General features: G+C 39.9%; 1 protein-coding gene across 10 annotated transcripts in view; it reads right to left on the bottom strand.

The window, feature by feature from the left end:
- Positions 1 to 2,228: 2,228 nt before the first annotated feature.
- The window catches only part of ELAVL3 (ELAV like RNA binding protein 3), a 73,209-nt gene continuing 49,368 nt past the window's right edge, over positions 2,229 to 26,069 (bottom strand). For 4 of the 10 annotated variants that reach the window (XM_040346514.1, XM_040346520.1, XM_040346517.1 and 1 more), the window contains 5 exons: positions 24,971 to 25,074; positions 15,365 to 15,518; positions 14,831 to 15,056; positions 12,939 to 12,977; positions 2,229 to 5,117 (listed from right to left, as the gene is read on the bottom strand). In XM_040346514.1, the coding sequence (XP_040202448.1) occupies positions 4,769 to 5,117; positions 12,939 to 12,977; positions 14,831 to 15,056; positions 15,365 to 15,518; positions 24,971 to 25,074 (872 nt within the window). In that variant the 3' untranslated portion in view covers positions 2,229 to 4,768. The remainder of the gene's footprint in view (positions 5,118 to 12,938; positions 12,978 to 14,830; positions 15,057 to 15,364; positions 15,519 to 24,970; positions 25,075 to 26,069) is intronic. The other 6 variants (XM_040346515.1, XM_040346522.1, XM_040346519.1 and 3 more) reach the window with 3 other exon arrangements.

Here is a 26,069-nt window from a genome sequence, read left to right as displayed (position 1 = left end):
GCAAAGCAAGATAGTTCAAGCCGTGATTTGTCATAATTGTGATGATTATGGCTTACAGCTCATGAAAACCCCAAATCCACAATCTCAGAAAATTAGAAAATTTCATGCAATCAATAAAACAAGGATTGTACATAGAACAATATCGGACCTCTGAAAAGTAGAAGCATGCATATGTACTCAGTACTTGGTTTGGGCCCCTTTTTCAATTACTGCCTCAATGCGGCGTGGCATGGAAGCGATCAGCCTGTGGCACTGCTGAGGTGTTATGGAAGACCAGGATGCTTCAATAGCGGCCTTCAGCTCTTCTGCATTGTTCAGTCTCATGTCTCATCTTTCTCTTGGCAATGCCCCATAGATTCTCTATGGGGTTCAGGTCAGGCGAGTTTGCTGGCCAATCAAGCACAGTAATCCCACGGTCATTGAACCAGGTTTTGGTGCTTTTGGCAGTGTGGGCAGGTGCCAAGTCCTGCTGGAAAATGAAGTCAGCATCCCCATAGAGCTTGTCTGCGGAAGGAAGCATGAAGTGCTCCAAAATCTCCTGGTAGACGGCTGCGGTGACCCCCGGACTTAATGAAGCACAGTGGACCAACACCAGCAGATGACATGGCTCCCCAAATCATCACAGACTGTGGAAACTTAACACTGGACTTCAAGCATCTTGCAGTGTGTGCCTCTCCATTCTTCCTCCATACTCCGGCTCCTTGGTTTCCAAATGAGATGCAAAATTTGCTCTGATCAGAAAAGAGGACTTTGGACCGCTGAGAACAGACCAGGTTTGTTTTTCTTTAGCCCAGGTAAGACGCTTCTGATGTTGTTTGTTGTTCAGGAGGCTTGACAAGAGGAATACAACATTTGAAGCCCATGTCCAGGATCGGTCTGTGTGTGGTGGCTCTTGATGCACTGACTCCAGCCTCAGTCCACTCCTTGTGAAAGTCCCCAACACTTTTGAATGGCCTTTTCCTGACAATTCTCTCCAGGCTGCGCTCATCCCTGCTGCTTCTGCACCTTTTTCTTCCACACTTTTCCCTTCCACATCTCTTTCTATTAATGTGCTTTGATACAGCACTTTGGGAACATCCAACTTCTTTTGCAATTACCTTTTGAGGCTTTCCCTCCTGATGGAGGGTGTCAATGATGGTTTTCTGCACAACTGTCAGGTCAGCAGTCTTTCCCATGATTGTGATTCCTACTGAACCAGACTGAGACCATTTAAAGCAGGGGTCTTCAAACTACGGCCCTCCAGTTGTTCAGGAACTACAATTCGTATCATGCCTAGTCATGTCTGTGAATGTCAGAGCTTTACAATGCCTCATGGGATGTGTAGTTCTGCAACATCTGGAGGGCCGTAGTTTGAGGATCCCTGATTTAAAGGCTCAGGAACCCTTTGCAGGTGTTATGGCTTAATTAGCTGATTAAAGTGGGACACTTTGAGCCTAGAATATTGCATCAATATTTTTAAAATATTGAAATTTTCTGAGATTGTGGATTTGGGGTTTTCATGAGCTGTAAGCCATAATCATCACAATTATGACAAATCATGGCTTGAACTATCTTGCTTTGCATGTAATGAGTCTATCCCATATATTAGTTTCACCTTTTAGGTTGCATTAGTGAAATAAATGAACTTTTGCACGATATTCACATTTTTAAGGCTTGACACCATAAGAGGAAGGGATTTTGTTTTGCACCTCATCTGCATTTATAAATTGCTGAAGCATGATGTCAGTGTTCTGACAGGCACCTGTAAGGCTTGAAGAACAGAGGATGTCTAGGTGCTGTCACATGTTTTTTTTTTCTCTCTCTCTCTCTCTCTCTTAAAATCAACTTTTTTCTTTTGTTCTTCATAATATTCACTTTTATTGTCTTGCACTCTAGATGTTAGAAGGGCAGCTTCCTTACCTTATTTCCCTTTTGTTTTTTTTTCCATTACCCTTGGTCATCAAGCAGCATTACGTTCATCCAAAATAAACAAACGCAAACATATTGTTTTTTATTAATAATTATCTTTTTTATTTTCTTTTTATACATTTTATTATTCAGTGCTCTCAGCTCAATGGATTTTCAAACCAGTTTATAAAAAATGCACATTATTCTTTTTTTGTGATTTGTGTTTTTTTAAACAATGTTTCAACCCCCTTTCTTCTTTCTTTAAATAAATTATCACCTTTTCCTCCAATGCCGAGTAAACCCTTTTTCCTTGGTGAAGAAGGGCTTTAACAAAAATTAAGAAAAAAAAAAAGAAAAAAGAATAAAAAAAAGAAACTTTGTTTGCTTAGGCTCTGAACAAACATAAATATGCACATATTTATACCCACACAAATAAAGAATAAATACTTTGAAATAAGTTAAAACAACAGTTCAAAAGATCTCGCCAGGTGTTTTTTTTTTAAGATTTTTGTTCGCTTTTTTTCTTTACATAAATGTCCATTTTCTTTTTTTTACCTCTGTTGACTCTTTTATGTTTAATTTGAGAGATCCTACAACATTCTACTAAACACAGTCAAATAAACCACACATAACCTAGTAACAAATAACTAACTAAAATTTGGGGATTTTTTTTTTGGTAAGAGATGTTGCTCTCCACCTTATCCCGACTACGTTATTTTATTTATTAGAAAATAAACACAAAAAGCAATTAAATAATATTAAAACACATCCACTGGGGCGTTAACCTAAAAATAAACGAAAAAACGATTTAGAGAACAGACGCTAACTTAACTAATGAACAACCAAATTTTTCTTCTAGCTATTATTTTGCTACACAATGATTCGATGCCAAGCTAAGTTCAACTTATATATTATGAATATTTGCTATAAATTAAGGCTGCAGTCCCACTTTCCAATTATTTTTTTTTTTTATTAGTATGTGTATCAAGTGTACTTTAACATTTGTTTACCACAGAGAAGAGCCGGCTCAAGGCTGTCTGGTAGGGAAACTGAAACTATGGCTATAGGTTACTTGGCAAAAACCAACTTTTTAAAATATTTATTTAGCCTCTTAAAAAAAACGGCCATGAACAGAGTAGTTTTGCCAGAAAAAAAACCCTTTGTGCTATAGTCCTTTGCCAGAGATAGTGCTTTCCTTTTTGTCCAACAGATAAAAAATATTTGTTCTAACAAAAAAAAAAGGACTCGAGATGTAGAATGATATAAATCTTAGATTTAATATGTACCAGGGACACATTTGACTTCTCTTTTAATATTTATAATATTTGAAAACTTCTCCAAAGGTACTTGATTGCTCACGACACACCAGGAGCCGGTCCACTTATTTATCTCAGGGATTTGTTTCCTAAATCTTAAATCCCACATTAAAATTGTATTTTTTTTTTAACATACTTTTCTCATTTCAGAGAAAAATAAAAATCTTAAAAATATATATATATATTTTCTCTGTCAGAATGCAGAAAATGTAAATTTGTTCTGAATAAGTGGGGCTGTAGCTCTAATTTTCATCTGCTCTAATTTTTTTTAACCCAAACCTGGCACAATATTCACTATTAATATTTAATAAAAATACACAAAAATTTGGATTCCCCTTTATGAGTGGGGGTGTGAATGATTTTAATTACCAAACCAGGGGCCAATGTGTAAAATATATAAAGTCTCAGAATGAAAAGGCTTTTAACAAGTCCCAAAACTTAGGAATCCCTTAACAAATAAATATTTTATTCAAATATTATTACTTGGGGGTAATTACTTATAAAGATAATATATAATATGCTCAAAACATGAATTATGTACATATATAGCAACATGATGCATATTTATGTCTTTATATATATTTTTTTTGTTTTTTCTTTTTTTTCTTTTTTTAGGGAGTTATTTTTTGCTGGTTCATTTTAATTCCTTATGGAATTGACAGTCACAAAAAGGAATTAAAAAAAAAAAGAAGATTAAATCCGATTGTGACTTGAGCACTATTTTGTGCGTGTATATTTGTCAACGGACTCTTGTGTTTTGGGACAAGTGTGAAAGGCTTAAAATGTTCACGGGATTTGTTTTTTTTCCTTTTTTATAAAAATAGATATTTTTTTCTCTCTTGTTTCTGCGCCCGTCTCATTTCTTCGTTTATTACTCTTTAGAAGGAAGGATGTTGAGTGGTAAAAACATGGAGTAGAGATAGAGGCAGTGAAAGGTGCAAAGCCTTGTTGCAGAGGGAAACCAAACTAGTTCATGGCCAAAGTGAGAGAGGCACTCTTAACCATAGAGTTTTCAGGCTCTAAACCTCCCATACCAGCCACAGAGCTCATGGTTTTCCTCGGAAGTGCTCTGGTTACACATCTCAGTACCTTCTAACTATGCTTAAGATTCTAAGCATCTGCCCAGTCATTAGTTTCTGATTCCTTTTTGGTTCTGAACCTTCTAAAAGTGATTTAATGTTCTCTTGTGTTCATATTTGACAGACAAAATCTACTCAGACCTGCACATACTTATTTAAACCCCAGTGGCATCGAAATCCCAACACGAACAGAAGTGCCATTTTTTTGCTCTAGCATTGCCATACTACAAACCGATTACACCAGAACTTGAGATGCTTGGGTTAACATTTTTTAACCAGCTTTAGAATTAGCATATTGCTTAGCCCTTCCTTTATTCTAAAGCCCATCAGTTATTGGGCTTGTTTTCCCATGTGTCCAACCTTAAGGGTGGTAAAAAGTATAAAGTTCCACAGATTTTTGCCTTCTCTCTCCCTTTTTCATGCCCCCTCTCTTGCACCTCTTCCCCCATTTCTATCTCTCGCTCCCTCCACTCAATGTGCTCCCTTTCATGCTTTGTGCTGTTTACTGGTCTTGAATGACACTTGCAAGACCCTATCTCCAAGCCGGTATCCGTTCAGGCTGGCAATAGCCATGGCTGCTTCATCGTAGTTTGTCATGGTGACGAATCCAAAGCCTTTGCACTTGTTGGTGGTAAAGTCCCGAATTACTTTCACATTTGTCACTGCTCCGAATGGCCCAAACAGTTGCCACAGGACACTCTCATCGGCCTCTGGAGAGAGGTTGTAGACGAAGATACACCAGCCCGCGGAAGTGGGACCAGTCAAGCTGACTCCGGCGAGGTTGGTAACACTGTCAATGGTGATAGGAGAGAACCTGGGAAGGAAAGAGAGCGGACTACATTGGGTGTAAGGAATAGGTCTATGACAGACGGAAGGAGGAGTGATGATCTGAAGAGAAAGACATAGAAGGTGTAGAAAAGCTCCACATGAAAGATTGAAAGAGGAGGTACACATACAATGCAGAAGGTGATCAGAATTGTACTACAACTAGGTGAAATCTATGTACTAAAAATGGGCATATACCAAACAGGCAAGTAGATTAATGGAAGAAGGTTGGAGCAATAGAAGTTAGCAGATGTTTTCTGACCTAAATGGACCAAAGCATGATGACTAATATAAAGAAAAATGAATTCAAGAAGTACATAATGGAGAAACAATAAGAACAGAACTCAGAAAGCTTGAAATAAAATTATCTAGTCATGAAAAAAAAAAATAGGAAAAAGGAAAAAAAAAATTACCCTTTGGTCGAGAACAGTGGCCTACCAAGTGGAAGACAACATGTTGATTTACTGAAACGTGATGATGGCAAACAATGGAACGGAAGAAAAAACAATGCTACAACTATGAGAATATGTTAGGAATGACCTGGATGAAACCAAAGTGTCAAGTAACCAATGCACCAATCTAGTGCCCAACAATGCCCTTTCCAACCACCAACTATTGCTGATGGATCCTAGATTCTCCTAAATTCTACAATCAATTGATATCTTGACAGCCCAAGAGAAAACTGTAGAATGTTTGATGAAACTGGAAAACTTGTGAAGTACAAAGCAGAAGAAGAAACTGCGACTACTGAAATGATCATGGCACAGTAATAATTGCAGGAGACATACAAAAGGTCTACAGCTACAGAAGTGAAAACAAAATACCGTACACGCAGCAATGGACAAAGTTAACTGACATTGAATATATTGAGCGTGTTAAAAAATAACCTTAATAAACAGGTAGTTGGGTCTATTGTATAAATCCCCCCCCCCCCCAAAAAAAACTATTAGAAAATATATGATGATTAAAGTTGTTTGCCAATTTTAACCTTTTTGCATAGCAGGCTTTGAGGGGCTGCCATGGATCTATAAAAGTGGACAACCTCTGCACTTCGTACCGTTTGAGAATTCAAGATTTTGTCTACCATTCTCTATCGACAGGGGAGATATCAATTTGCTAGGAGATCTAATTGTGGTAAGTTGCACTGTTTTTTTTATCTGTTCTAATTGAAAGTACAGTTTTAGTTTTGTTTACTTACTATACTAATCATTTAGGCCTCTTTCACACGTGAGGACCGTTCGTTTCATCAGTTCAGTCACAACGTATAAAGTTTACATCAATTTTTCATCAGTTTTTCATCCGTTTTTACATCAGTTTTTTATATCTGTCAGCTAGAATCCTTAACCACTTGAGTCCCGGTGCCATTCTTTCATGTAAAAACGGACCATTTGTCGGTTTACATCAGTTTTTTCGTCCAATCTGTCTTTTAACAGAAGAAAAGTAGGGCTTTGTTCCGTTCCAAAAAATGGATGTTGATGGAAGCGGATGTAAATGGATGATTATCCATTTACATCTGTTTTTGCATTGAGATGCATTGATGTCCATTTTTCATCTGTCAACGGATGAATAAAAAACGCATTACAGTCCGCATGTGTGAAAGGGGCCTTATTGTACTGAGCTACTATACTAATCATTTATGGCATGTTTGCATTGAAATACTATACTAATCATTTATTGCATTGAAAAATAAGAATGACAAAGTAAATCTCAATCAGAGAGGAGCACAGAAGAGGCTTTTCTGGCTAATAAAGATAATTATTGTGCTGTTTGCCCTTATGCCAAAGATTCTCTATAAAAATATAAAATGCAGTACAGGTTCACTTATATTGCCAGAATTCAGATGTTCTATTTTATTTAAATTTATTGAACATGAACTTCCTGTATAATGCTTCTGTGTGGAAGAACTGCAAGTTCAATGCTTCTTTAAGAAATACAGGTATCCTGTTTTATGTTTCTGCAAGGAATAGGCACATCTTGTTTGATGTTTCTGCAGGAAATCTTCACTTCCTGTTTAATGTTTCTGCAGGACTTCCCATTTGATGTTTCTGTAGGGAATAGGCACTACCTGTTTGAAGTTTCTATATGGAATAGGCACTACCTGATTAATATTTTTGTAGGAAGTACAAACTTTCTGTTTGAAGTTTCAGTAGGAAATAATCACTTCCTGTTTGATTTTTCTGTAGGGAATAGGCACTTCTTGTTTGAGGTTTCTGCAGGAAATGGGTGTCTCCTGTTTGATGTTTCTGCAGGGAATAGGTACTTCCTGTTTGAGGTTTCTGCAAGAAATGTGCACTTCTTATTTGATGATTCTGTAAGGAATTGGCACTTCCTGTTTGATGTTTCTGCAGGTAATGGGCACGTCCTGTTTGATGTTTCTGCAGGAAAAAGGCACTTCCTGTTTGATGTTTCTGTAAGGAATTGGCACTTCCTGTTTGATGTTGCTGCAGGAAATGGACACTTCCTGTTTGATGTTTCTGAAGGGAATAGGCACTTCCTGTTTGATGTTTCTGCAGGAAATAGGCACTTCCTGCTTTATGTTTCTGCAGGGTAAAGGCACTTCCTGTTTGATGTAGAGAATAGGAGCTTGCTATTCTGATATTACTGTAGGAAATAGGGGCTTCTAAGATATTTACACCCAAGGCTTCTCTAGGGAATATGGACTTCATGCTGAAGACTTGTCTATTTTAGTATCACCACTTGGTAATGCAATCTGTGCATCTCCATTGCTGTTCACAATCATTACAAAATGTCTGACTCTCCACATAAACAACATGGTAACCACACCTAGTAAAATATGACATATACTGTTTCACAGTCAAGACGCATCGCTGTCATCAGGTAAGAAGGACAAGAAGTCTATTTAGTCAAAGCTTAAACTGCATATACACCAAAAACAAAGAAAACATGTCATAAACCACCAATCTACCAATAATCAATGGTGAGGTTATAAATACAACAACACACCAAGATTTGATTAATAACATGGTTCACAAAAGCCACAAAAGCTTGGGCCCCTTATGCACTGTCCAGTCCTGTCTCTTGAGATTTGCTTGACTGGACTTGAGGAGGTATGTACCAATGTTATGTTGCTTTGTACCACGTTTCAATCAAAAGAGGAAACGAAAAAAACAAAAAGAAATGATGCACATGAGTGAGATTTACTTCCTGCATTAGAACACTGACAACATGAACACAAAAGAGCCAATGATATCCCGGAAAAGATAGCTGTCCTTGATAACAAAGAAAACTGCAGCCTGGGAGTTTTCGTCAGCAGGATGAAGACGTGGTTGCTTTAAAATTAATGGTAAAAATGCTACTCCTAAATGGTTAGTTTACCCTTACCAATAAACCACCTATGCAGGTAAGGGACACCTATACATAAGACTAACTGTGAGGCTTTGACTAAAGTTGGAAATTGCCCTCTCAATAGGTGTAGGGCATTTATATACCTCCCGAAACCTGAAGGAAAAACTCCCATCATCCCTTGCATGCTGCTGGGAGTGTCTTAGCATATCCTACCAACAAGCCAGGATGGGATGATGCCATCTCTGGAAATTTGTCAGCCAGGCTTCGGGAGGTACATAAGTGGCGTACACCTATAGCAAGGGAATTTTTTGACTTTGGTCAAAGCTGCACTGTTTGTTTTTATCTATAGACACCCCTTACCTGCATAGGCATTTTTTTGGTAAAGGTGAAATAATCCTTTAAAGTTAAATAGACAGTTTACAAGAAATGATACACAAATTCAGTCCATGAAAATCCACAAATAAGCAGACCAAAACATAAAACAGGTATCATACCACTAGAAAGGTAGAAGAGTGGATAGCGATCTGGCAGAGGATGCGTGTGGACTGTTGAGCGCATTGGAGTTTACAATTGATTAGGGGTCGTACCTATCTGGTGAGTGGTTTGTGGTGGGGGAATTGTCACAGTGGTAAATTTTTCAGCTCTGGGTGGAACAGACAAAATTATCAGAGAAAGAGCTAGAATTGTTTTTATTTGCAAAAAACATGGCGGGCATCGCTGTGCATTATGGACTTGTTATGGTTAAGAAATAACTATGGACTGATTTTGCAAATTACAGGATATTACTCACTAATTTTTAGACAATAATTGTATTTTGATATAACATTTTGTATACCTGCACGTTTGTGCTCCTATGTTATCCTTACAAACACGAAATCCTATTTCCAACACAATATCCCGGCTCTAAGTTTGCATCCATCTTTTCTGTAAACAAGCCATTCCTGGCCACCATTACCCTTACACGGGAGGCCAGTTCTGCATTGAGCTTATTTTCCAGAGCACAGCAACAGATCGAGAAGCGTTAGGCAGAATTCCTGGAAACAGGATTATTCTTCTGCCAAAAAAACACCTCATATTGATATTTTTTCAGAGGTTGTTCAGACAAGTATGAATGTATATGTTTTAGTGAAGGTGCAATTATACTTTACGGGTTGTGCTGCAATGCTTGATTTCACCAACAGGTGGAGCTGTAGACAGCTCTCTGCCTGAAAAAAACACCAGAGCTATTGAAGGGTTTCAAGTTTCCTCTCTAAATTCCTTCTATGGCACAACAGTCTATGAACTAGAGCTGCTTAGAACCTTGGTATTGAACAAGCTTTATGTACTTTGTTATGTACAACACAACAAGTCATAGCCAAAACAGAAAAAGGATTAAAGAATACTATGGGGGAAAGGGCAGAAGATCCTTATTGAAGGGGGTGTCCATCATCAGACAAGAACTTTGGGGTAACTATGGACTACTGACGATTGTCCAATTCTGGCAAGAGCAGAACACAATAGGAGTGTATATAGTTACTCTTAGCCAGCATCTATAGTTGAAGGATAAGGCCGGCCATAGACGTGTCGAAAACTGAAAAAATGAAAATGGCGCATACGATTGAGCCATCATATTTCTCTTGTTTTTCTAAACAAAATCCAGCATGCTGGATCAGGCATTTTTTTGATTGCAGGACAAAATCACATGTCGCAGCTGGCACACTAATTAATAATGCAAAAAACGAATGAACCAAGAATTTTTGTTCGATATTCGACCCATCTATAGCATAAGTATATCAGGCTGGAATTTTGTTTCACAAAGTCAAAGTCAATTGAGCACATATACACATATGTAAAATATGAGTGTGTGTCCAAAAACGAATGGATAGTGTTATCTGATGTCTCTGGTCAGCTTTAGAAACAATGGTTGACAGGGTCAGATGGGTAGCCTACTATCAACAATCTACTGTGCATATTTATATCTATATAAAAGGGATGGCTGTAGGTTTCTTTAAAATGGAAGTTTGGGATTTAAAATAAATAAATAATTATCCCCCGCCACCTCTACACCGAAAACTGAGCAATCAAAGACCACTGATTAATCAGTTCTCCCCCCTCCAATCTGAGCAGAGAGATGTGACTGTTAGTCAGCAGCTCTCTGCTCTCTGCTCACTAAAGCACTGGGCTGTGGAAGGGGCAGGAGGGGCTGGCCAGGTGCCGGTCCATGCATCTGGGTAAATCCCAACCATATGATCAGGATCTTTCTCAAGCCTGGACCGGCTTAGTGATGTCAGCCAACAGAGGGCTTTAGCCCACTGTCAACGGAAAATGGGTTACAGGAGTGCAGAACAAACTGCATTCCTGTGATCCATTGCAGAAGTATGGCCAAAAAATCTTTGGCCATATTTCTCCTTTAACCCATTGTTTTTCCAATGAAAAGCTAGTTAATATTGACAGAAAATTGCTGTGTACATGTACAGCATAAGGATGGTCATACATTGGTCAATACTGGCAAATGATGTGACCACTTGCAGTACTCTCCAGGACAATGGAGCCATATAGGAATTCAGGGCCCTGACCTCAAACTTGCTGAAAAGTTACCTAAATCATTCATACCAGAGGTAATATGGGAAGTGTCAATTAACTTACCAATATGTTTTTGGATGGACATACACAAGGGGAACCTGCAAACTCTATGCAGATAGTGTCCCAGGTGTGATTATAACCCAAAACCCAGGGCTGCAAGGCAACAATGCTAATAACAGAAGTTTACTTTCACTGTGCATGAGTGAATTGAGACCCCAGTTGAGTATCATTCCTTATAATCATTGACAAATATATTGCCTTACACCATTCTTGGTTAGAGATCAGCCCCAAATCCAAATGCACATAGGTGGAACTCACCAAGAACAAAAGGTGCATGTAGATCTATCCATTTATGTTAAGACTGCCCCAACTCTTGGATCTACCAAGATGGCTCTCCCCACTTTTGACCAAAATTGCAAATCAGTGCATGTGTGATAAGTGAACTATTCCCTTTTCTGTGAAGAAACAAGAAAGTTACAGAAATTCTCCAATGGTTTGGAAAATCTTTGTGTGCAAATTAGATGGATCCTAATACTCACAAGTACTCATCACCCTTTGCAAGTTAACATCTTATTTATAGTAAGATAATGTAGTCTGAAAGTGGAAACTCAATTGTTACCCTCAATAAAAGGACACAAATGCGACACAGAGCATAAAAAAAAATCCAAAAATATCTCAGAGCAGCTAGAAGGATAGCAAATAATTACAGCTATGAGTCTACGGAAAAGAACTAGAACTGAAGATAAACATATGGAGTCAGAGATACCTAAGCACATTAAAGTAATAAGTGTCAGAGAGTCAACCAATTGGATGGTGGTCATCATCCACTGGGTTTTCTTGAAAAGATACAAAACGCCATTGTCAAGTTAGATGCCAATTAACCTATCATAACATTTTAGAGTTGGGAAGGAAATTTGTACAATTCTTCCATACTGCATAGTGAAAGTCAAACACAGGACCTGAGTCCTGCCAAGCTAGAGGGCTAACTTAAGCAGATGGCTAGCTTTCCTACTACAGGCATACCCCACTTTTAAGTACACAATGGGACCAGAGCATGTATGTAAAACGAAAATGTACTTAAAGTGAAAAAATACATTTCTTCACTTCTAGGGTGTAGTGGGGGGTCAGGGACTGTAGTAGGGGTGTCAGGAGCTGTAGTTGAGGTCTCAGGGGCTGTACTGGGGGTGTCAGGGGCACACTGGAACAGGGTGGGCTATACTCTCTGAGCTTCAGCTCCTTCTACTGCGACTGCAAAATGTCTGTATAGTACTTGTAAGGCACTTTACATACACTCACAGGTATGTCCTTACTCGCGAGTGTATGTAAAGTGAGTGTACTTAAAGCGGGGTATGCCTGTATTTACTTATAATTAAGAGCAAAAGATAATATCTTAGTACTGTACTGCCTTTCACTGTATATACAATATTTTGTAAATCTTCGCTAATTACACTGCATAAAAATTACAAGTATTCCATTATAATACTACAGGTCCCAACGTGTCTATGACAAAATAGGTTGTGTTGAGCTATGACACAAAGCTCCTTATTAAATATCACAGGAATCTGTGTATATCAAGAGTCTAAACAATTTTGAGGGCAAGAGATAAAATAGCTTGCATATATGCATTCATGGCAAGGAAACCCTACAGAATCCTAAAACAAAAAATACTGTATGTACAGTATATATATATATATATATATATATTGCAAGTTGTAGGAGGAGATTTACAAAAAACTAAAGACATAAAAGTAAGTTATACTATATATAACATATTAATACTGGGGGCCTTATTGCTATTTGCATACGCAAAATATGCATATGTAATTTAGGATATTGGTGGAGAATATTGCGTGTTGCATACCGGAGCAAGGTATCTCTGTCCATTTATTAAGCCTCAGTAGATAAAAACTAAGAATGGAGCGCAGAGTGGTCATGGGGTTGGGGGTCTAAGTCTCTTATTTACCTCTTGACTCCATGCGCCATGTTTATTAAAGAGTCCAGCCTGCAAAGAAGGGACAGGAGAGGGAGTGCAGTGTTAGTCATTGCCCAGGATTGCAGGGGTGGGAGGGGCCACAAAGCTGCTCTGGGTAGTCACAAAGGTACAACAAATAGACTCTAGAAATCTAAACATTGACAAACATGCTAACCGATATGTGCCTTGAGTTAGCATAGAATTGAATACTGTTCGTCTAGCAGGCAAAGAACACTAAATTCTTTAGCTAAAAGTTAAAAACCACAACAACAGAAAAGATCCACAAAACTACTATACAAGACTCACAATTTACAACAAAAAAATGAAAATGCTAGACAAAGATATATCCACTAGACAAGCACTTAAGTTGATTGATTTAACAAAAAAAAAAGAAAAAAGATGAGTGTTGACCATGTCATATTTGTTGGTATGGACATATACACCAGTTCTTCCTGTTTTACAAATCAGGACCAATGTGCTTAAGAACACAGCTACATACTAAACTCACTTGAACATCTATCTTTTGGGATGAATGAAAAAAAAATTGCACAAAAGAAAACATTGATGGGAACAAGACATTCAACATTTTTGATTATTGATGTATCAACTTTTTGGCCGATGCACCCAAATTAATGCTAATGAAACTGTGAGGATATTCTTTTACGTTCAGATGATTGTAAAAAAGTTAAAGCTTTTCCTTTACTAAAAGAAATATTGGGATTACCAAAGAAAGTTGCATGACATTCTGATGGAACAAACCACAGAAGCTGACTGCTGATGTAGCCAGACACAACAATTTAAGGGTCAATAATAAGGTACCACACCACCATGATCTGGACATTTAGATAAGCCCAAACAACAATCTGATCCTTCATCAGTTTGGTTGCTGAAATCTTGTCTATTATTTGGATAGGTATAATAACTAGATGAAGGATAACACAGGAGTGGGTGAGATAGCTGACTAGAGAAAACAAAGTAGAAGGACAAGTCAGGAAAGTCACGAATGATAGAACCTGACCCCGGTGCGATGTCAGCAAGAAATGAACAATTGGCGTGAAGGCCCGAAAATGAGATTCAAGCTTCCAGACATCTTAACGAACAGTTACCAGTCATGATTAACTGATGGTGAGTTGGCCAAAAGACTGTGGTTCAGAGAGTACAGTAGACATAAGTCAACAGTAAAGGCCTCCCAAGCTTGTAGACAAAATAGCCCTCAAGTAGGATGAAATGGAATGAACAGTGGCCTAGGACGCTAAATCCATGTTGTAGAGTCCATAAATATGTAAGATAGATGCCTAACCAAACATTACAGAGGAAAGAACCCTAAGCAGGTGGGCAATGATGTAGAAAGAATAATGGAATGACAAAGGCCTTTGCTCTTTGAGGGTAAAGAGCATGGTTACTTTAAGGTGGTATTATGACATCACTATGGTACATGAAAAACCACACAAATTGAATGGTGGATAGCCCCTGGTGTAGAATAATCCATAGATGAAAAAATGAATGAAGAGAACCTGTTTGGTAGTGGCAAATGAGGTTTGGGTGTTGGGCACCAGCATAGGATTGCTAATGATTGGGGTGTCAGTATGAGATGAGTGTTACATAGCCAATTAAGAGGTGTAGTAGTAAGAGACATATGATGATTAGGAGTTGGGAAACAAATTGGAATTGTGATCTAAAGGACTTTCTTCATAACTGATAAGCAGCTATATAAGAGAAGGGCTTATTAATGAAGAAAGTAGCACGGACTTGGTCTGTTATGTGTTAGTTCTATGGTATATGGTATGGGGGCATGGAGTGGAAAGGGTTTAGAAAAGAGTCAGGAGAGACTATAAAGTCAGGGATGAGAATGGGGTGATAGGTTTATTGTAAGGGTGGCTTACCTGAATCTCTGTGTCTGGTGGTGAAGAGGTCCTGTGTACCTCCGGGCTGTGGTCTGATAAAGGTGGGTAAGCAGGGCCTGACCTGTTTTCTGGCTGGGGTTGTTGGCAAATTTCACTGTGATTGGTTCACTAGCTCCCAGTGGTTTTTGCCCATTCAACCCCTTGATTGCTTCCTCGGCCTCTATCCTCTTATCAAACCGGATGAAGCCCACTCCCCGCGAGACCCCTGTAAGTGAGATAACCAGGAATATTATAAGTATAAGTGTACCTCTGCATAAAGCCATTCTCTTAAACCTCCATTTAAAACCAAGTTCACAGTTTGGATTTTTCCATTCTTAAATAGTAAGTAACAGTGTCAGAGGTTTTAACCTTTCCCTACTCTATTCAAAATGTAAAAAAAGTTTTGGCAAACGTTAAACTTTAAAAATTTAAAAAACAATTACTCTTTTCTTTTCAAGAGGCAATTTAGCTAAAAACAAAAGTAACTTTTATCTACATAGAGAGAGACTTTTAACTTTAAAACATCTGTCATACCTGTGACTTGGTCGACCAAGATACGAGAGGTGATAATTCTGCCATACTGTGAGAAAAGCTGCTCCATCTCCTTCTGATTCATAGTTTTTGGAAGGCTGCTCACATAGAGATTGGCATCGCGTATGGAGGCAGAGCTTGGCCGCGCATAGGATACCTGTGTAAAAAAGGGAAGAAACATGGGTGTCAACCTTTTCTTTTAAGATGTTTCAGATAAAGTAGGGAAGGCTGGAACCCCTTTTAGCTTTTTATGACTGCCTGTGTCTCTACTGGGGAGATTCACCCTCTCTATCTGTCCTAATGACCATTTTTACCAAGACCAAAGGTGACGAAAAAAAATAGAAAATTTGGGGTTTTCACAAAAACAGAGAAAAAGAATAAGTCTTTCAATGGGGACATCTGTTTCACGGACATCCCTCACTTTGAAAACATTTCTTCTCACTTCATGTTGTGTCTACAAAACTGGGAATGGAGGGAAATCTCCTGAATGAGACAAAGACGCAACAGCTCATTAAACCCTACTAGGAGGTCAAAGCTTGTATACATAGACATCACCCAGTGCGGGACAGAGGACCAAGTTTCACCAGCTCTGATGCCGGGTGGTGATGTAGAAGCACCCCATGCCATGTAGTTAACTTTATCTGTTGACCAAATTCAGCTTTTTTTGGATGGCACAGACATACTGAAAGATTAAAATGTCTTCCTTTCTAAAGCAGAGCAAAGTGCGGTATCCCAGTCCAACTAGATTTTAGCATTACACAGATAGAACAATGGAAGATGATAAATGATTATTTGCGTTGGATTACTGTTCTTTTTAGCAATATGAAATACATCCCAAAAACGGATTCAGGGCCTCAACTGAGGTTTGATCAGATTTAATTGCCAATATCCAGCACATTTAAGAGAAACAAACGATCTGAAATTCCCGACAAGAAATGTTATTCTTGTCAGAAATTCCGACCGTCTGTTGGCTCTATCGGACATTTGCTGTCGGAATATTCAACAACAAAAATTTGAGAGCTGGTTCTCAAATTTTCTGACAACAAAAGTTCTTGTCGGAAATTCCAATCGTCTGTATGCATTTCCGACGCAAAAAAATCCTACGCATGCTCGGAATAAATTTGACGCATGCTTAGAATTATTCAACTTAATTTTTCTCGGCTCATCTTAGTGTTGTACGTGACCGCGTTATTGACGTTCGGAATTTCCGACAACATTTGTGTGACCGTTTGTATGCAACACAAGTTTGAGCCAACTTTCCTTCTCAAAAAAAAATCCACGGTTTTGTTGTCGGAATTTCTGATCGTGTGTACGTGGCATAAGGCTTTCTTTCATGAAAAAGTGGTTGCTTTTGGTTATAAGAACAGTTCTTGCTTTATACATTATATATTTTATCGACCATGGGACTTGATGTTCTATTTGGATAGGCAAGTTAATTGGCATCATGTAAGATCCTTTTTATCACTTGACCCTTCCTTTTAGACTTTAAAGCGGAGGTTCACCCTATTAGGTCACTTTGTTGACTTTAATAGTCCCCCCGGTGTACCTGACGATTTGGCCGTTCCTAAAAAATATAAAAATCTACATACCCCCTTTGCAGCATCTCGAGCAGGCACATCCGGGTTGCAGGGCTTCGGGAATGGGCGTGTCGGTTAGCTCCACAAAGGATTTTGGGAGCTAACACGTGTGTCTCTGGACGGTGACGAGACACAGCAGCCAGAGGAGCAATCTCGCGATATCTCGGCCGTTGTCCTAGCAACTCTGCAGTGTTGACGGCGCGCCTCGCCGTCACACTGCGCATGCGCGGGATAGAGCGGTGAATGCTGGGACAGCATTCACCGCATCCCGGAAGATACTGCAGGAGGGCTTCAGAGTGCCCTGACTAAAGATGGCAATGTCCATCGCAATATTTTATAAAATATCTTTCGGAGGGATATCGCCATGCCTGCGGCTATGAGGATTAGACTGGTGAGTACTAATTTCTTTGTACCACCAGCGTTTCAAAATGCTATTTAAAAAAACCCGTTTTGCCACGGAACTCCCGCTTTAAGTTCTAACCAGCTGGGCCATCTGATTCCTCTTGAATTAAATTGTATTGCCACTGTAGTGCCTACCTCCATTTTGTTACGCGCTGGCCTGGGCAAACTGTCGTCGCTACTGTATATAAATCCTTCATAATAATGATAACTATGAAGAATAATGTCTGTAATGAACATAATGACCGAATGCTGGTCATTCCCATAGCTTTGCAAAAGGGGGGGTGGGACATTGCACAGTTCTAACAGTACCATTTATCCACTGGGTGGGTATTTCAGTGCAGCGCTACCGCAGGACAAGGCAAAATGCCTCGTCTCCTATGTGCCTGGTTCACACCACTGCAAAGTGGGCATTGTGCATTGAGCGGGCAGTGTGCGCTAAAAACAAAAGTACAGCAGGTCGTACTTTTTTCAACGAGGCACAGTGCAAGGAAATAAACGCCTCGTACTGTGTGGCGACAAATAGAACTTTATAAAATGTCACTATGTGACATTTCAATAAAGTTTGTTACAAAAAAGGAACAGTGAGATGCAATCGGCTCATAGGAACTGGGCACATGGGCACTGCAGTTTTCCAGCCGCATTGTACCACACACCAGCTGCTACATTGTAACTCAGTAGCTGGTGTGAATGGACCCTGACGCAGACTGAAAAAGGTCAGATGGGTGCTTGGATCTTGGCCAATAGTTGAATGGAGGGGTCCAACAAATGGTCTTGCACAGGGCCCCTTGGAGACTCTGTTTGTCACTGGATAACACTTGCGAGCATCATCACATGCCTGATGAAGGGGTCATGCGTGGCTTCGAAGCATTGTACTGCTGCTTGTGATGTGATCTTTTTTCAATAAAAATGGCGTGGACTTAATTGAAGATCTGTAGTGTACTGGCAAGTATTTTCATTGTTACGAGTCATAAGGACACAGCAGAAGGTCCTTTTATTCTTTGATATCACCGGACAGGAATTCAAAAGTGTCTTTGGAAATATCAGTCCACCCGCCTGATATCTTATTCTGAAATGTTTTACATCTTCATTCATAAATTTCATTCATGACTGTCTGATTAACTCCTTAAAGAAATTATTTCATTTACATTCATCAACCCTTTTAAAAATTTTGTGCCAAGCTGATGTTGCTGTTACAATATCAAAAATGCCACAGACCAACACAGCGCCTGCAGCAATGAAGAGGTTAATTGGTTGTTTTCCCCCAGAGAGAAAGGATTGTTTGCTGAGCCCCTAGCCACCGTTACCACAGAAAGACTCAGTCGCTCAAGGGAGTCTCCCATGAGCCTTTGCAGCATCAACACTAGGCAGAGCAGATGGAGACAGATATGATGCAATTGTCTCCATAAACCAAAAGTTTAATGGAAGAAGAAAAAAAAAACATATATTTGACTTCAGATTTAATTTTACAGATTTCTTTTTTAAATTAAATCTCTGTGTTTTATTGATGCTATTATGCAAGGGAAGAGGAAGTCAAGAGGAACATGGCTCCTCTATGATTTGCTGGGTCACTGGGGAAACTATCTGATTGGATGCTGCCACCCCACATGACTCTAGCAGGCAAAGGACAGGGTAATAGAAATACGGGTTCACAAAAAAATGTATTATGTTTTTGTTTTTTTTGTGAACCCGTACTTCTATTCCCCTATCCTTTGCCTGCTCGTCTGGAACCCCCCCTGCCGCTAATTACTGTCCCTGTCAGATAGGTGACCTTACCTAGATTACTGCAGCATCAGATCGATGCTGCATCTGTCCCCCACTAGTTCTATACTAAGAACTGAGTGATCAAAGACTGTTGATTGCTCAGTTCTCAGTCTTCAGTGAGCAGAGAGTCAGTGACTCACTAGAAAGCCAGGCTGTGGATGGGGCGGAAGCAGCTGGCTCAGGCTCTAAGCGGCTTGCTGAGATGTTGAGCCAGTTGCCAGTCAGGCATCTGGACGAATACTGACATTGTTGAGATCCCTGCAGAGCCTGCAATGGCTCTGTGACTTCAGGCGACAGCAGGCTTTACTAAGAGACTGAACTGGTCAGGCTTCTGAATGGATCCCGACATTATTGTTGGGACCCCTGTAGAGCTTGGACCAGCTCTGTGATGTCGGCCAACAGCAGACTTTAGCTACTCTCAGCTTAATCTAGTATACAGGAGTGCAGAACAAAGTGTCCCCCCAAGAGAAGTATGGACAAACAAGCTTTGGCTATACTTCTCCTTTAACCCCAGTGAAGTAAAGCTGGCTGGCCATACACTGAGCGAATTTCGGGCTGTTCCTAATAAACCATCCAACATTCAATCAGTGAGTGGCCTGATCATACTTTCTTGCCCGGCATTGTTTGAATGCAATATTGAAGGAGCTGACCTGCAAATTGTTGGGCGAACAGCATCTGCATCCAATCAGATGCAGGCAGCCTTCATGTATTCTGAAAGTTGGTGTTGCCGGCTGTCAAAATGGAAGAGTCACAGTAGGAGATTTGTCCATCCATGTTCTTCCATCCATTGGAAATTCCAACAACAAATGGTCGATGTGAGCTTTTTGTCGGAAATTCCAACCGTGTGTAGGCTCCATCGGACATTTGCTGTCGGAATTGTGAGCTGGTTCTCAAATTTTCCGACAGCAAAAGTTCTTGTCGGAAATTCCGATCGTCTGTATGCAATTCCGATGCACAAAAATCCTATGCATGCTCGGAATCAATTTGACGCATGTTCGGAATCATTGAACTTAATTTTTCTCGGCTCGTCGTTGTGTTGTACGTCACCCGGTTCTTGACATTCGGAATTTCCGACAACATTTGTGTGACCGTGTGTATGCAACACAAGTTTGAGCTAAAATTCAGTCGGAAAAAAATCTACGGTTTTGTTGTCGGAATTTTCGACCATGTGTACGAGGCATTAGTCAACTTGTTGACATCACTCCTGTACAATTTCCCAGTCTGTGTTTAGTTCACTGGTGCACTCTATCTTCAGGGAAAGATAGGAGGACCTCATGCCTTTCCTACCCTCATTTCCTGGTGAATTGATCATCAGGAAATTGTTTGATTGGGTTGTTTGTTAGATGATGAACTTCCCAATGACCAACAACTCTGCTACACTTTTGGCTTAATCCAGCAAAAACTTGCAATTTCCAAAGAGTTCCAATAGGTGGGAAGATGACTCTACTATTTCCTAAAACGGCTTGACAACTTTCTCACTGGACAGAAGGGATGATGATGATTCACTGTCAAATGAGAAGGCTGGAGTTGGAGAGGGGGAATTCTGGATGTTGAGAGGGAATGTGGTTTTGAGATCAAATGAACGTGAATATCTTTTTCATTCGGAAAAATTGTTTCACCCCAAAATCGAAAGTTAAAATGTTTTTTTTTTTTTTCACACTACATACGTCAAGTCATCAAATGTACTGATGAGAATTTTCATTTGAACATTCATATGGATATTTGTATGAACGTTTCTTCAAATATCTTCTACTGTAAGGCCAACGTAAAGGATAAGTTCATCTTTTTTAACATGTTACAGTCATATTCTGGGTGTAACATGTAACATGTTACAAATTTACTGGCCCCCGCGCCCTCCCGAGTCCCGTTTTGACAGCGAGTGGGCCATCTTCTCCCCCTACTGGCTGTCACAATCTAAAAAAAACACGGCAGTGTCCTCTATTCACAGTGTTCTGTAAATAGGAAAACTACAAGTCCTGACAGGCCTTTGTGGCTGTCGGCTTGTAGTCTTCAATTAACTACCAGGGCTGTTGATCGCTCTTGGTAGTTCATTGAGCTTCCTGTCACAGTGTAACTGCCTGTCCATATCGGAGGTACGAGCTACCAGCTACACAGACAGTCTGCAGGGGTGCGGTATTACACAACAAAAGTTCTAAAAACACTTTAGCGCTAAACCCAGGGAGAATATTTCTTCCAAAATGCTATTTAAGGGCGCAGCCTCCTCTAACCCGGAAAATCTGCAAAAAACACACAGGAGGGTACAACCACCCTGTGCATAACTATTGATAATGTTTATTAAATGCACACAGAAAAATTGATACTCACATGCGAATATAAAAACATCAAGAGGGATATCCCTCTACTCATAACCATCGGTCCATCTACTGGTGGTCACCAAAAAGTAGTGGGAATTACCACTTTTATTTCATATTGTATGTAATGTTTTAATCTCTGCACAACATCTTCAACATGTTGGATTTTTTCTATGAAACTTTTTCTATAATGTTTAAAATAATATTTATTATATAAAAGTAAATTTTTTCAAATTTTTCATTGCCTTAAAAATCCCAAATTAGAGGTTTTCCAAATTTTCTTAGAATAACGTAATTTAGCAAATTGAGGCAGTAAAGCGTATCGACATCAACGAAAATTGCTACTGTTGTATTTCTTGATTATCTCAATCTGCTAAACTCCATTTTTGTATTTTAAAGGAACCATTTGCACGGCTCCACCTGTTATCCTACTTTGGGGAATAAAGGACCTGTTTTTGGTGATGATTTATAAACACCTCCTGTTTTGGGAAGGCATTGCCATATCGTAAGAATTATTTTTTAAATTTTCTGAAGCAATAAGTGTCAGCTAATAGGTGTAGTCATTAAACAACAGCTGCTATCTAACATGACGGCTCCGCCAGTATAACACAACGCGTATCAGCTGTAGTCCTTGATGACCTATGTCACTTTCATTAGGAATAAGTGACACTGACAGCACATTAAATCCGTCGCTGTGCGGGGTCACAATGGGTCCAGCCCCTCTTTTCATTATCTCTGATTAGGTTACTTTTTGGCTTTACGAGACTTTCATCCTTTAACTTTTTCCTGCATTGCACTGATTTGGCCTTTAATGGCAGCAGCTGGCTTCCTGTCCCAACCTATACTACACCCCCCTCCATTGAGATAATCTCCAGGGGCAATACCCCATAATTAGCCCGAGAGTGGACAGATGGCTGAGTGCTTTTGTCTCTTCCCAAAGTCCCCTCCTTCCATTCCCTCCCTATTCACAGCATCCCTCTCCCCAAGGGGGCGACATCTGAATGACAAAGGCAAGACAAAAGAATGTTCTTCCATCTTGGTGGACCTGCTGCCTGAACGATATGCTGTGACCTTAAGAGAGAAGGTATACTGCTTGGAGGGCATCTGTCAGTCTGCCATTGGGGAGGGGGGAGGCATATCTTATTTCTTTGTTTCACTGATGGGAGGGGGGCGACAATCTGTTCCAGACAATTCTGTATGTATAGAATTGTACATGACAAAAATATATTTATCTGTCTTATTAACTTTTCTCTACAGCCTTTATTTTTTAAGACTGTAAGCTCTTCTGGCAAGGCTTCTCAATCCAAGTGTTTCTTGCCTTTGTGTGCACTATAATGTTATCATTAAAGCACCTTCACATCAAACATCCATCTTTATATCCCTACTATGTATTTCTCTACATATGTAAATCTATCTATCTATCTATCTATCTATCTATCTATCTATCTATCGATCTATCGATCTATCTATCTATCCCATATGTATATACATCCAATATCTTCTGTATATATATATATATATATATATATATATATATATATATATATATATATATTTATCTACAGTATCTTATACGCATCTATCGCTCCACCTGTCTATCTATCTATTATATGTATATATTTCTCTCTGTCTATTTCATGTTTATACATCTAATCCATATCTATATTTGCCCTTAAAATGCACATACGTAAAGTGCATAGTGCTCCATTCCCAAAATTCATTCATTATTCAAGAGCAAAATCCACAACTTAAAGTGTCCAGTGCAAAAGTGCTCAATGTCCATCTTATTGCACAGCAACATTCACATTTGAAGGGTTCCACAATTGTCCCACAAATACTTTTATCTTCCACTCTATTATAGCTTTTGTATAATGGGCCCCTTCAATCACTGTGTAAAACCTCCACCTGCACAATTAACTCACCAGATTTATAGACCCACTATTTCAGGGTCTGTATGTGTCCAATAAATCTAAGGGTTTCACCACTCCTCCACTTATAGGGATCCTCCTCTCCATCTCAAGGGTTCCACCACTCCTCCACTTATAGGGATCCTCCTCTCCACCTCAAGGATTCCACCACTCCTCCACGTATAGGGATCCTCCTCTCCCCCTCAAGGGTACCACCACTCCTCCACTTATAGATATCCTCCTCCACTTATAGGGATCCTCATCTCCACCTCAAGGGTTCCACCACTCCTCCACTTATAGGGATCCTCCTCTCCACCTCTAAGGTTCTTCCACTTATAGGGATCCTCCTCTCCACCTCAAGGGTTCCACCACTCCTCCAATTATAGGGATCCTCCTCTCCACCATAAGGGTTCTACCACTCCTCCACATATAAGGATTCTACTCTCCACCTCAAGGGTTCTACCACTCCTCCACATATAGGGATTCTACTCTCCACCCCAAGGGTTTTACCACTCCTCCACATATAGGGATCCTCCTCTCCATCTCAAGGGTTCCACCACTCCTCCACTTATAGGGATCCTCCGCTCCACCTCAAGGTTTCCACCACTCTTCCACTTATAGGGATCCTCCTCTTCACCTCTAGGGTTTCGCCACTCCTGCACATATAGGTATTCTACTCTCCACCTCAAGGGCTCCACCACTCTCCCACTCAACGGGGTTCCACCACTCCTCCTTCTCTGAGGTTCCACCACCACTGCTGTCAATAAATCCAGACCAGTTCTCCACTCTTTTACCGATACAGGAATTTCCTTTAGTGATGTATCTATATTGACCTTTTTCTGATGGTCACATTTTGTGACTTACTACAGCAGCTTAAATAGGTTACTGAGGTGTAGTGTGGGCTTTTAACTACATAATAGATCTATATATGTTACTACTCATTTCATTTATATCCATTGTATATGTATCTGCTATTTCTGTCTGCTATAGTCATGCCTATATATCTACAGTAATCCATATCTGTATACTTATTTACTCTATCTATCTATACTCTACACTGTCTATATTTCTTTCCATCTCCTGTCTATGTGTCTATTACATATCTATCTATCTATCTATCTATCTATCTATCTATCTATCTATCTATCTATCTATCTATCTATCTATCTATCTATCTATCATAAAATCTAGGGGGTAAACAAGCAATAGACAAGGAGCATCACATCTGAAAATAGTGGCATGAACGCAGTCTAATTTGTTCCCTGATTGTATTTTCCCATCTGTGAACCATGATGCTGGCATACAGGGAAGGCTCACCTTACATTTGAACCTATTTCATTCATTGTCATTGTTATTCATGGTCATTGTGCCTTTCAGTTTGATTCCAGCTGAATTTTCTTTCTGCAGTTTGGAAGTTGCATATTAAAGCACCAAGAAGAACTTACTATTTTGCCCCATAATAACCAGCGAGTACTCATTTATATGCTGCCAGAGCATGTGCGGGAAATTCAAAGGACATAACCAGTTGCTATGATCCAGCTCTATGAGTTCTATTCTCATACATGTTTTACACACAAAGACCATTGCAGAAGAAGACAACAGATTGGTTGGCGTGAGTTACATTTCTCGTTCTTCATCCCTCTTGCTCACCTTGATGGTCTTAGTCTGTAGCTTTAGCCCGTTGAGGGTATTAATGGCCTTATCTGCATCATTGGGATCCACGTAATTTACAAATCCATATCCTAAGCTCTGACCTGTGAGGAGGGAGAAAGAAATGGAAAGTGTAAGGGGTGTCATGACAGAGAGTCCTGTCACACACAGATAAAGAGATCTCCACAATTGCTAGTGGCATTGGAAGGGCAAAGGTCCCCCGACAGACAGCTCTGTGTACACAACAAAGGGGGACCACCTGCCTCTCCATGCAGAAAAAGCAATATGCGTCATCAGTCAATAGCAATCAAACCCTCTTCACTGAATGAATGGAGAGCCCAGCTCCTAAAACAATCCAAAGATTTCCTTGCAAGCAGACTCCCCTGAAGATGCTGTTAGCTGCACTTTGCAGAACCTGACTACAACCAGATTCAGTCCCTAAGGACATAGGGCCCATTTACCCCATTAACATGTTACATGTGCTGCATTGCGGTGCCCTTGATTTTGACATAGGGCCCATTTACACTATTGTGCTGCGGTACCATGCAATACATGCGCTGTTGCGTTGTGGTGCCATTCATCTTGAACAGCACCCTGTCGCACTAATGCAGCGCACCTCCCTTGTTGCATGCTGCATTATACAGCAATGCTTTCGAGTGTGTTGCTTTCGAGAAGATAGCTTATGCCGAATTTTGGGTGCATTGGCAGTCCAATATTTCCAATGAGCTGCCTTAATGCAATGCACGCTAATGCACAACTTAAAGCAGAACTAAAGGATTAACCTAACCTTCTCTGTACCAGTCCAGGTCCAATACTGGCACTGGCATCTTCTCCCCAGGTGCCAGTCTTTAGGCATCTCCATGATTTGGCTTTAAGCTCACACACAAAGTTTGATCATTTGATCTGTCCTGGCCACGGCCCTGCTTGTCGCCACCCTTCCATCTGGCATTCTTCAATTAAAAAATCAAAGGAGCCAGACAAACGATTGTTAACCAAACAGCAGCTGCATCCAATCAGATGTAGCCATTGTGCAGGTATTCTGACAGCCACAGGTGCCAGCTGTCAAAATACAAAAGCCACAGTGGGAGATTTGTCTGTA

This window comes from Rana temporaria, chromosome 3 (assembly GCF_905171775.1).
Source record: "Rana temporaria chromosome 3, aRanTem1.1, whole genome shotgun sequence".
NCBI lineage: Eukaryota > Metazoa > Chordata > Amphibia > Anura > Ranidae > Rana > Rana temporaria.
Note: the sequence above shows the minus strand (reverse complement) of the source record. Positions and strands in the feature narration are given on the sequence as shown.